This window comes from Neodiprion pinetum, chromosome 1 (genome assembly GCF_021155775.2).
Source record: "Neodiprion pinetum isolate iyNeoPine1 chromosome 1, iyNeoPine1.2, whole genome shotgun sequence".
Classification (NCBI taxonomy): domain Eukaryota; kingdom Metazoa; phylum Arthropoda; class Insecta; order Hymenoptera; family Diprionidae; genus Neodiprion; species Neodiprion pinetum.
This window is the reverse complement of record NC_060232.1, coordinates 19,530,513-19,542,793: the sequence shown is the minus strand read 5'-3', so window position 1 is coordinate 19,542,793 and position 12,281 is coordinate 19,530,513. Positions and strand designations below refer to the sequence as shown.

Below are 12,281 nucleotides of genomic sequence, written 5' to 3'. Positions count from 1 at the left end.
GCTGCGGCCTTAGGCTTGTCTGTGCGGACTTTCGGCGTAAAACCGAAATCCAGCGACTCAGACCGCGGTGGTGGTGGTCTGGCCGTGCTCTTTTTGACGGCCCCGGACTCGGCGAAGGTGACCGTTCGCCGCGGTTTGCTGCTAGCCGGTAGTAGCGGGGTCTCGTCTGATAAACCTTCCAGCTTGTCGCTCACTTCGAAAGAAGAGGCTAGGGAGAAGGATGAGGAGTGAAGGGGGACAGAGGTGAGACAAGCGGGATGGTGACAGTCGGTTCGGTAGCGGGATCGGGATCGCGACAGCGGCAGCAGCACGGCGGGCAGGCAACCGTCTCAGCCGGTGGTGTGGTTTGGACGGCCTGGTCCACGCCCTCTGGCATCTCCCGCACGGTTCCCCGGGCCGCTTGGGCCGATTGAAATGCCCGGTAGTCTTCATCGGCCTCGATGTAGGCAAGATGGATCTCGCGAGCGAGGTCGGGGTACCACATCGGTAGGAGCCCAATAAACTCGGCAAAACGTTCCAGTCGGCGCCAGCCGCGCAGGACATAAGCAGGCGGTGGAACCTCGTCTCTCATGATCTAGTATGTCAAGTTACGAAGGCTAAGTTCTATAGGTCTTTAAGTCTTTTACATGCACTTTCCCCACTACATTATTCCCATCTACCTGTCGTAGTTCAACCACCACCGGAGAGAGAAAACGGGAGATTCGGTAGGGTCCACTAAATTTCGGTGCCATTTTGGCAGCAACATGTTGAGTAGCAGACGACAGCGTGTGCTGTCGTTTTAACACAAGGTCGTTCACAGTGAAGGCTTGATCTCGCCGTCGGAGATCATAGTATCGCGCTTGCTTAGCGAAGGCGTCGTCAAGGTTTTCCGTGACCCAGTCCCTAAGTAGTTGGATATGTGTCATTCGCTCTGCCCATAATTTCGGAGGTGTGGGTTCTATCTCGATTTTATCGGTAGCTGATCGTCGATAGGAATTAATCAGTTCGGGTACGCGGCCCAGATTTAGGAAAGCGGGACTTGTATTGAGTGAGGTATGGTGCGCGGTGTTATACGCGAATCGGAAGTCTGAGAGGTGTCGGTCCCATTCTCGGTGATCGTCGTTCAAAAAGGTAACTATCATGGTCTTTAGAACGCGGTTAACCCTTTCGACCGGGTTGGCTTGTGGATGATACGGCGGTGTCGTGGTATGTTTTATGCCATGGGCCTCCGTAAGTTCCTTGATTGTACGGTTATTAAATTCGGTCCCATTATCTGTGAGTAATATTTGGGGAGTTCCCCACCTCGATAGTATTAAGTCTTTGAAAGTTTCGCTAATCTTTTGTCCGGTAGCTTTTCTAAGGGGAGCGCATTCAATCCATTTGGTGAAGAGATCTTGCATTACCAGTACGTACGCAAAGCCAGATTTACTCGGGGGAAATGGTCCCATTATGTCGGCTGCTACGACGATCAAAGGTTGTTCTACGACGCGCCTTCCCATTAAACCCGCGGGGGCAGTTTGGGTCACTTTACATTTTTGACAAGTGTCGCACTTTCTCACGTATTCGGTAGCGGTATGGTACATTCCGGGCCAATAATAACGGGTAGCTAAACGGCGGTAGGTTTTCTCTATTCCCGGATGACCGGACTGAGGGTCATCGTGAGCTTCTTGTAAAACGGTTTCGCGTTGCTCTTCGGGTATGACTAATTTCCAGGCGTTTAAGCCTTGTACTAACGTGCCGATTAAGGGGTCTGTGCGTCGAACGTATAGGTGACCAGTTTCTACCTTCCAATCCGGGAACTTTCCGGGAGTGTTTTCGACGTCGCGTTTCCGGCGGTCGTACCAGGTTAGTTGATCTGGTACGATAGTGGCGGTAGCTTCATCGGCGGTAGAAAATAAATTTAAAGCGACATCAGGTTCCGGGATGCGGGAGAGTGCGTCTGGCACGTGATTCAAGGCGCCCTTGCGGTATACGGTAGTGAAATCATAGCCAAGTAATTCAAGTGACCATCTAGCTAATCGACCGGTAGGATTCTTTCGCTTGTGAAGCCATTGGAGGCTGCTATGGTCGGTCACGACCGTGAAATGGTACCCTTCGATGTAGGGGCGGACTTTACCGATTGTCTAGATAACGGCGAGGCATTCTAGTTCGGTAGCGGAGTACTTCCTTTCGGCATCCGATAGGGTTCTGCTTGCGTATGCGATTACGTGCTCTCCGTCTTGGTCGGTTTGAGTTAGGACAGCGCCTAGTCCGCAATTACTAGCATCAGTTTGTACGACGAAAGGATTATTAAAATCGGGGCACGATAGCGTTGGAGCGGTAGTTAGTCGATTTTTAATTTCTTTGAAAGCGAGAGATTGCGATTCAGCCCAAGTTCATGATTGGGTTTTTCGCAAGAGCCGCGTCAGTGGTTCGGTTATCGAGGCGAGATTTGGAATAAACCTTCGGTACCAAGAAGCCATTCCTAAAAATCGACGTGGTTGTTTCACCGTATGTGGAACCGGATAATTTACAACGGGAGCTATTTTGTCTGGATCTATTTGTAATCCATATTCGTTAACTAGGAAGCCGAGATATTTAACTTCAGAGCAACAAAATTCGCATTTATCAGGGTTGACCGTGAGGTTCGCGTGTCGGATAGTTCGTAAAACGCGTCGTAACCACTCAAGGTGTTCGTCAAATGTTTTTGTGGCGATGATAATATCACCCAAATAGGCGAAAGCGTATGGGTCCATGTCTGGTCCAATTAAGCGATCTAACAACCGTTGAAACGTAGCCGGTGCTTCGGTTAATCCGTAAGGCATTCGCGTAAAATGAAAAAGTCCTTTACCGGGAACAATGAAAGCGGTTACTTCGCGACTCGCTTGAGTTAAAGGAATTTGGAAATATGCCTGACTTAGGTCGATAGTTGAAATATATCGGGCGGATCGGAGTTTGTCCAGAATGCTGTCCATTCGCGGTAGCGGATACGCGTCCTTTTTGGATGCCTGATTTACTTGCCGGAAGTCAATACAAAAACGGTAGGAGCCATTTGGTTTTTTAACCATTACAATCGGACTTGCCCATTCGCTGTGTGAGGGTTCGATAATTCCGTTAGCGAGCATTTTGTCAACCTCGTCAACGATAGCTTCTTGTATTTTCGGCGATACTCGATACGCTCGTTGCCTAATCGCGGGATGGTCACCTACGTCTATGTGGTGGGTGGCCAAATTAGTCGTACCTATTTTATCGGACGCTGGGGCTATCTCTGTTTTTAGTAAATTCCGTAATTTGACGGTTTGCTCGTCGTTCAGAGCTACAATTCCGTTACATTGTGTATCGGGAGTAAATCGGGAGTGCGTTTTGAAATTTATAAGTTACGGGAGAATTATACTTGAATAACCAGTTAGGTTCTGTAAAATCTACTATTATATCAAATGTGTGAATGAAATCTAGACCTATTATACAATCAAAGCTAAGGGAAGGTATAACGCGAACGTGAATATCGCGGGTAGTCCCTTCCAATTCTATCGGCACGATTACTTCACCCGTGACGTCAGCCTTTCGGCCGGCGGCCGTTACGACTGCTCCGCTATGAGATTTTTGAATTAGGAAACCTCTCGATTCGATCAATACCGAAGTTTTTAAATTTACAAAGGTTCGTGATGAGCCGCAGTCAAATAAAGCCGTTACCCGTAAGTCGCATATTTTGAGAATCAAAAATAACAGTGGTTTCCCGTGAAGCGGGTAGACTGGACTGCAGAAGTCAGTTTGTTCAATAGATGGACCGGTAGTAATATTAATAATTTCGGTAGTATTAATAGTTTCGGTAGTATTATTAATTTCGGTAGTATCATTAATCTCGGTAGATAAAGAACAAGGTCTGACAATTTGTTCGAGCGAGGTTTCGGGCTCTATTGTGGGTCTGGGTTCCGAGGTTGCCCTTGCGCGCGGTTCCCCTGATAGTTTTCCGCACACCGGGTACATGTGGCTCGGGTGTATCCTGTCAATCCGCACGTGAAGCAGAATTTTGTGTGCGGCGCGGTGCACTGTCGCTGATGATGTCCGGGTTGCTGGCAATTGTAATACGCAAATCTGGGACGTGCACGTGCAGTTATTTGTTCGGTAGTCGGTAGAAATGGATTGGAGTCGGTAGACGGAGCGGTAGAAGTTACAGGCGAGTTAACGTTATTCGGGTTTTCATTCTGACGGTAGTGATTCCGGTTGCTGGTATTATTCCCAGGTGGTCGTTGGTTATAACGCGTGTCAAGTCTAGGATCCGGGGGTTTTCTATCAACGTTCGAGTTTGATCGATTTTCTCGAGTAGGTGTTTGATACGCAGCATTAACGTTATCGTTTGGTTCATCCACTAGATTTAAGTTGGCTAACGCGAATCGCGATTGACGGGAGTTAGTGCGTGTTCCGCGATATGCTGATTCCGGTAGCAGTGAGTTTTCGGGAGTCGGTGGTGCTTGATATTTATTATTTGCCGCAAAACTCATCTCCAATTGTCGGGCGGTATCCTCTAAATCATCAAGATCTTCGAGATCTCTCCATCTTATCAACACTTGAAAACGTGGTAGCAGGTTTCGATAGGCGTAGTCCATCTCCTCGTCGTGGGAGAATCGGGGACTTAATCGATTAAAATACGCACGCATATATGTGAGGTAATCGGCGACTGGCTCGTTTTCGCCTTGCGTACGGTTACGGATCTCTTCACGCAATGTAAACTGTAAATTCGGATCACCGAACCTATAACGCCAAGCGCGTTCGAAATCGGAGAAACTGTGCCATTGAGGTCGTTTGCTTCGGAACCAGTATAAAGCTACTCCAGAAAGAAAAAACGGGAGACTGTTAAGGATGTCATTATCGCGTAAATTGAACAAGGTTCTACCCTCCTCTATTCGCGTTAAGAAGGCTTCCGAATCTTCATTACGCGTTCCTGCAAATTTTAGATTCCATTTTCGCATAACCTCGTATAAGGCGAGCGTATTTGGGGTGTTATTATTGAAACGCGGCGGTTGAGCTGTCGGGAATGAGTCGAAAGGTTGCCGCGGCGTGATATGATGGAACGGGGGAGCTTCGCGACGCGGGGTAAAGCTAGGCGGTATCGGGAGGTGTTCTCGCGCAGCGTTTATATTTTGCGTTCGGTGTTCCAGAGGATCTCTGATATCGATAGCCGGAGCGCTGTTTTGGTTTGACGATAAATCATGCGTATTACCGGGAGAAGTATTATTTAACGACATATTATTTTCTGTGCTTATTCCGATTTCACGCGTCGAGTGTGGGCTTTGTCTTTCGTCCGTCGGTATTTGTAAAGACGATGTGCCGGCTTCGGCATCAAGCGCCGTTTTATCGGGAGTAGCGGGGTCAGTCATTTCTCCGCGAGGAATTCGGTAGAATCGGATTAAACGATCTCGTAAAGTCGGTAAAGTTCCTTCTGCTGATAATGCACGCTGTCTTAGCTCGTGACGTAATTCCGCTGCAGTTAATAAATATATCCACGCGTCTTTTACAGACGGCAACGAAGGCATGTATTATTGTTTACGATTTACAATACTGCTTGTAACGAACACGGATGGGCGAGCGACATACACACGGCTGATTCTGAGTGTCAATACGCGGTCACGAGCAAGAAATACGGTCTCACTCGTGAGTTGTCAACAACTGTAGCGGGCGATAGAAAAAATTGTTTTGGGCCGCGCGCTGCTCTCCACGAACAATGCGTCGGCTAGAAGTAAGACTCGCGAGGGATTATACCGTCGTCGGAATAATATCTGTAATCCGGGATGTTCAGTCCGCTGAATATTTAAATATTTTGGGTCGATTGGTCACTCAATATCAACTGTTTTTCAAGATCTCCGTGAATCTTTGTGTTAGTAACTGACTGAATAAAAGCGGGAAGAGGTTTCTTTTGTTAATAATAATTTCTCTCTTTCTCTCTCTCTCTCTCTCTTATTCTCTCTCAAGTTTTCAATTGAATTGTTAACTGAAATTTTTCTGTAGCTGGCGTTTTGTGGCCCCACGTTGTGCGCCAATTTGTAACGCTAAATTCTGTTACCCTCGGATGAGGACTTACCGTTGACACTTTGGCGCGATTCTCTACTTATTCACAATATCAAACTATAACAAAATCAATTACGTTGGGCGCCAGACGCGTTAGCGTCGATTTTCAAACAATAATACAAATCAATAAAAATAACACAAAACCGTACAAAAGAGATAAATAGAGAACTCGTTGTATGGCTGGCTAGGCTCAGGTACGTACGCGTACATCCCGGTAGAGTGGCGGTATTCAAGGCAGCTAACAGTAATTCCAGAATTAAAGAAAATAACAAAATAAAGAATAAACTCAAGTCAAAAGGAAAATGAACAGGTCAATCGATCATATATTGTCGAGAAGTTTACATGGTTGAGACAGGCAAATAAAATGGTATCGACAGCGGTAGTTAATAAAATAAACAATCGTTGTTCATAATAATTTCGGTAGAATAGCAGTAAACGGTAGATTTAAAACGAGAGACGGTAGTTAACAGAGAAGAATGAACATACGTCGGGAGATGCGATATAATGCAAGAGTTTACTTAAAACTACACGTCACTGGGCGACGTGATCTTACCCAAATTGCAAATGACGCTACGAAAATTATTATTCTGTCAATTAGGAACGAGAGAACTTTACTGCGATCGGTAGACAACAACGTAACGATAGTTCGGTAGATAATACGACGAATTTACCATAAATTATAACCAGTACGAAAGATTGACATTCATTAACAATTTACATAGTCGGCAAACGATCGACTAGATAGCTTTCGGTATAACTATTCATAAACGGTAGATTCGATAATTTATAATTATTACGGACTTGAGGAATTGAATAATGAATTCCTAAACATAACTTTTGACAGAATACAAAATACAAAATTATGAGAGAGTGAGAATTTCGGAGAGTTTACAAAATAAAGAAATACACTAAATACACCGCAGTACAGAAGAATAATTCGCAGAACTTAATTTAACGAAATACAGAGAAAAGAATAACAGGCAAAAATAATACAAAATTGCCAATAGCAATAAAGAAAAAGTGCGGTAATATCTAGGGGCTGATTCTACGCTCGGTTGTACTCCAAGGAACTCGATATATGATACAATAGGCACAAGTATAAATAAAAAATATAATAAGCAATAACAGAAATAAAATATGAAGCACACTACTATTACAAAAAAAGTATGGCATGAAATATGAAGCCAATAGGGCTCAAAATACGATAGAAAGTACAGAAGCAGGCTAATAGTAATTCACAAATAATCAGAAAAATCATAAATACAGAAGAAATAATTATTCGGCAGTTACGAGGTCGCTCAGATACGAAAATAATAAATTACTGAAATCATGCAGTCACACGGCGGCTTACTGCAACTCTAGGCCGTGGACCATGATTCACACAAAACTTGCATCACACGATGCAACCAAGAAACAATAAATATAATATAAATGACCGAAATCATGCAGCCACACGGCGGCTTACTGCAACTTTCAGCCGTGGACCATGATTCACACAAAGTCGATAAATACCATAAGAAAGAATAGAAATTATGAGCAACTTCGTAACGATACAATACAGAGGCAGAAGCCTTACCTTGGCTGGTGACTTCAGGCACACAAACTGACTCTAATTCAAATCAAACTTAGAATAATCAAACGAAAGTAGAAAGGAAGGAAAGGACTTGAATTTACAGGAAGAAGTTAACGATAGTGCAACGATGGAGGGTATGAAAAAACGGTAGATAAAATTACGGTAGACGAGAGGAAGAACGATCGGTAGCTTAAGATGAAAGAATACTCGGGAGGATACGGAAAACACAGCTGTCGCTCACCAGGTCAAGCGTAGAACAGAAGGAGGTCGTAGTTCGGCTCGCCGATCTCGCGGTTGTCGTGAAGTGATTCTTCTTCTTTGATTGGTTGGTTGACCCCCACCACAAATAGGCCATCCCCCTGTGGCAAATATTGGTTACCAGAGATGAGTAGGGAGATCTCCAACGCTCGGCTTTTCGTGATACCAGCTAGATTGGAGCGTCGACGTGACACCTAGGCGGCCACGCACCGAAGGTGGCCCATTTCCGACCTGACACCTAGGCGGCCATGCACCGAAGGTGGCCCACAATCGTGTATATATAGATATACTCGGTCGCTCGAGCAAGTGGTTGCCAATCGCATCCTTGTCCCCGCTCGCACAGATGTTTCCAGAAATGCAAGAATTGGGATTTTTCTTGTTTCAATTATGAATGTCAGTGAATAAAAGTATCTCCAGATTTGATAAATTTTGGATTCAATTAGCGGACGCTGAACCAAAATAATCAACCATTCCCAGCCCGAATACTTATTTTTTTTTTTTCAATCAATATTATTCTTTTATTGATATAAAAATATGTGACGCCTGGTGTTCTCGAATATTTGTACACGCAGTCTATGTAAAAATATACGAAGCCAGCTCGATAACATTTATGCAAAATGTGCAATGGGCAAGTGGTTGGGGGAAATTATTTTTTTCTCGAACTGAATCTTCCAAAGAATCATCAGCGAATTCCGAGCAAGCTCCGTAAACATATCAAGCAAACAGACGTACATGGACGTAGCTGTAGCGCAGCTGAGTGGATACCACATGAGGGTGGGGTATTGCGGGACACGGGTTCGATCCTGGGTCGCTGTTTATTTTTTTATTTTGTTTTTTATTTACTTATTTTTTCCTTTTAGAAGAGAACAAATAATTGAAACAATAAAATACCGAGAGTGAATCGATTTGTTCCCCGTTTTTGGCGCCTCTTTTTTTTACTTAATCCCCGCCCCTTTTTCATTACGGGTAACTCAGAAGAGAGAAAATAAATGAAAGTGAGAGTAGACCGACTTTTTTTTTCCTTACATTTTTTTTTATTTCATATTCTTGCTTAATCCCGCTCTCTTTTTTGTGTTTTTGATAACCGAGAAGAGAAAAAAAGAATGAAAAAAAAACAATTCCGAGAGCGTGTAGATTTTTTTCCATTTTTTTTTTCCGTTTCGTTATTTGGTAACCCGGATCAGAAAAATTTCAGCTATCTTTCTCGCAATCATGTGTCGGCTGATCAATCCTCGCGTGCTCTTAGAAGAGAATATATATATATATATATATATATATATATATATATATATATATATATATTCCCGGTTTATTGTTTTTTGCAGTATACTTCGACTTAGCTGGTCGACTCTCGATTCAAATATTTATGAGAAATTTTGCATGTATATCTCGAAATATATCCCGAAATGACGAAGTTTACAATGTATTACCATAAAAGTTTGAATCGAATATCGAGGACCCTGACTTGTGTCTGGAATCAGTAGAATCACCCACGTATCATTAATTGTCATTGCAGTTGATTTCTACTTTTCCTAAATATCATTGAATACCCTGAAAATGTTCTGAAAATATCCTTGAATTTTTTATGGATTCTTCAGTAGGCACCACGAATGAAATGCGTATGCTCTATACGAAAGGGTGACCAATGTAAAGAATGTCGCACGAAAGCTGGTTGTGTTGGGATAATGGTCAACATGGAGTCGAATGCACCATGTCCACTCCTTGTGCTGTCATTTCAAACAGAACAATCACTAGGAAGACGTGCACTTGGCCAAACAATCAACGAACGTACGTCAGAAAATAGAATAAATGTTGTCATTACCCAATATTATTATTATTCTTATTACTATCAGGAATATCATCATTATTATTATTAGTCTTTTTTGTATGGTTATTATTTTTACCGCATCAATTTTTGTTACATACGATTGAGTATCGTGTTCACCACTACTGCTAACGCTCGTTCCTCCGTCGTCCGCGGGTCCGAAGACGTCTGCTTCGACGGACCGTCGGTGCGAGTCTTTCGAAACCGCGGATTCCGAGACACTCGCTTGTCCCGCTGGTTCCGAGACACTCGCTTGTCCCGCTGGTTCAAGGTGGATTCGGCCACCTTGTGTAGTTGCGGAGTATCTGACGCAGATGCGGACGTTTTTTCTTTTTGTTTCCTGGCCTTTTTTTTGTCCCACCATCGCCAATTTTTTTTTTTCTTCTTATTCTCGTTCGGGGTATCTGTAAAAGCAGAACAACACAACTGAGAGTAACCTATTGCAGTCCACTTCAATCATCTACGCTGGTCCGCGTGGAAAATTAAAAAAAAAACCATACAAGGTCGTATATGACTTCACCCGATTTCTTTTTAACTTTCTTTGAAGTATTTGTAAAAAAAAAATTGAAAGTAAAAGTTGTAGTTTTCGATCTTCTTTTTAATAACATTGGCATCATAATTTTGACGGCCCTGTAAACTCTATTTTCCATGAAACAATTTTTTTTAAATTGTTGTCTCCAGACAGACCACTTTTCCGTAAGATTCCATAAAAAATCACCAGATCGGGCCCGCCTAGAGTTCTGGACTTAAAAAGTAAATTCTAAATCAAATCAGGCGACTGTACAATGTTTTTTTTAGACTCCACAACCCTACACGACTGCATTCTGACGATTCTTTTACTGAATCTACACATTTGGCCGAAGATTTACTAAAGTTGGTAACAAAATAAGTGTATTCTTTGTATTAAAAAACCAATCTAAATATGCAAATTGCATAAAGTATCCATCCGCGAGCAGGGCTTGCTATACCTCTTACTCTTTCGCAATACCGAATGGAAAACTTACAACCTTCTCCAGCATTGACTGTGTAAGCTATGTATGTGTAAGGCTCCACTGTATGTTTGGAATGCCGATATTGAAATTGTGAATAAAAAAGCGCACCGCATGCATCACACAAGTACTTACGATTCGGAGTTTTTGGGACCTCCGCGCTGTCCGAGGCAACACCAGGTTGAGGCGTTGTACTTTCATCCATCCTGCAATGAATAAAATATTCTTTGTACAGATGGGGTGTAGGGAATAAGACCGGAATAAGTCGGGATGCGAACATGTCGGGTCAATTGTTATTGAGAAAGGGGGACTCTGCATAGAGGCCTTAACATTTTTTTATTTATGGAAACAAAAGTCGTATCTACAATCCGAAACGATAGATTGTTCGAAATGCTTCAATCGGCGTGTTAGAAAAATTGAAATTGGTATGTAACAAATTGTCGGAAGCGTTGTTTAGGAAATATTTTTTTTTGTTTAAAAAAAATGCATCTCCTACAATTTATTAGATTCCGATGTGAATATTTGATGACATGATTGTTGAACGGTTACCAACAAACGCTGATTTGGGATTTCCAAATCGATTTGTGCGCGTACTCACATTTTGTCCTGGTTGACGATCCGGTTTAACGCCTCCATCTCAGTCGCCAAATTGTCAACAGGATTCGTCTGTACATAAGACAAGGAATATGAGATAATTCTGTTCGCAGCATCCAGTTTATTACGACTGCCATTGTTTCGTCCTATGAACGATTAAAATGCTAATCGACAACGCATACTGGAATGTTGATACAGGATATTCTTTCTCAACTCTTACGATTTTGCGTACGCGGGTTAGCGATTTTACCGTTCGTCTGAAAATTACTTTCGTTTTACTATGTACACAAGGGTGGTCGTTAGATGGCTTTTTTTGGAATTTCAATGTTGGATGGTCGTAGATCAGCTTGAAATATATTTTTTTTAAATCTCTAATTTTTAAAAATTATTATTCTGAGCCCTTAGTGACCCTGCTGGCCCTTGATTTTCTTCGCTCAAAATGAAAATCTGAAAGAGATTAAAAATTTTTTTTTTATATATTTAAAGCCGATCTACGACAATCTAACATTGAAATTGCAAAAAAGCAATTTAACGACCAATCTAATATCTATGGGGCATTCCACATCAAATTGAAACCAATGTACCTCACCTCCCCTCATTTTGATAATTTGTTAGTAGGATCTTGCAACCGACCCACAAGGGTCTCGGAATTTTTTTCAGATTTTTCTAGCCACTGGTGAAATTTAAAAAAAAACGGAAAACCAATTTCGAGAACGACATTTTTAAAAATCTGAACAAATTCACACTGATTTTATGATTTAAAATACGATCCCATTATCGTGTCGTGCTTACAAATCATATTTTTAATTATGAAATCAGTGTGAATTTTTTCAGAATTTTAAAAGAAGCGTTTTCGGAATTGGTTTTTCAGTTTTTTTCTATTTCAGTGGTGGCTAAAGAAATCTGCAAAAAATTCCGACACTGTTTTATGTCGGTTGAAATCGTGGTTGCAACATCATACAATGATCAAAATCGAAGAGGGTGAGGTACATGGGTTGTAAATTTGACGTGGAATGCC

The 12,281-nt window shown here is 42.5% G+C and overlaps 1 protein-coding gene across 1 annotated transcript; it reads right to left on the bottom strand.

The window, feature by feature from the left end:
* Nucleotides 1-9,773: 9,773 nt before the first annotated feature.
* On the bottom strand, nucleotides 9,774-11,466 carry LOC124224762 (uncharacterized). Its single transcript, XM_046636967.2, has 3 exons — nucleotides 11,268-11,466; nucleotides 10,805-10,875; nucleotides 9,774-10,084 (listed from the first exon to the last, which is right to left on the bottom strand). Exons 1-3 carry the CDS (start codon nucleotides 11,303-11,305, stop codon nucleotides 9,774-9,776), a joined length of 420 nt encoding a protein of 139 aa, XP_046492923.2. The 5' UTR covers nucleotides 11,306-11,466.
* Between the last annotated feature and the right edge of the window lie 815 nt (nucleotides 11,467-12,281).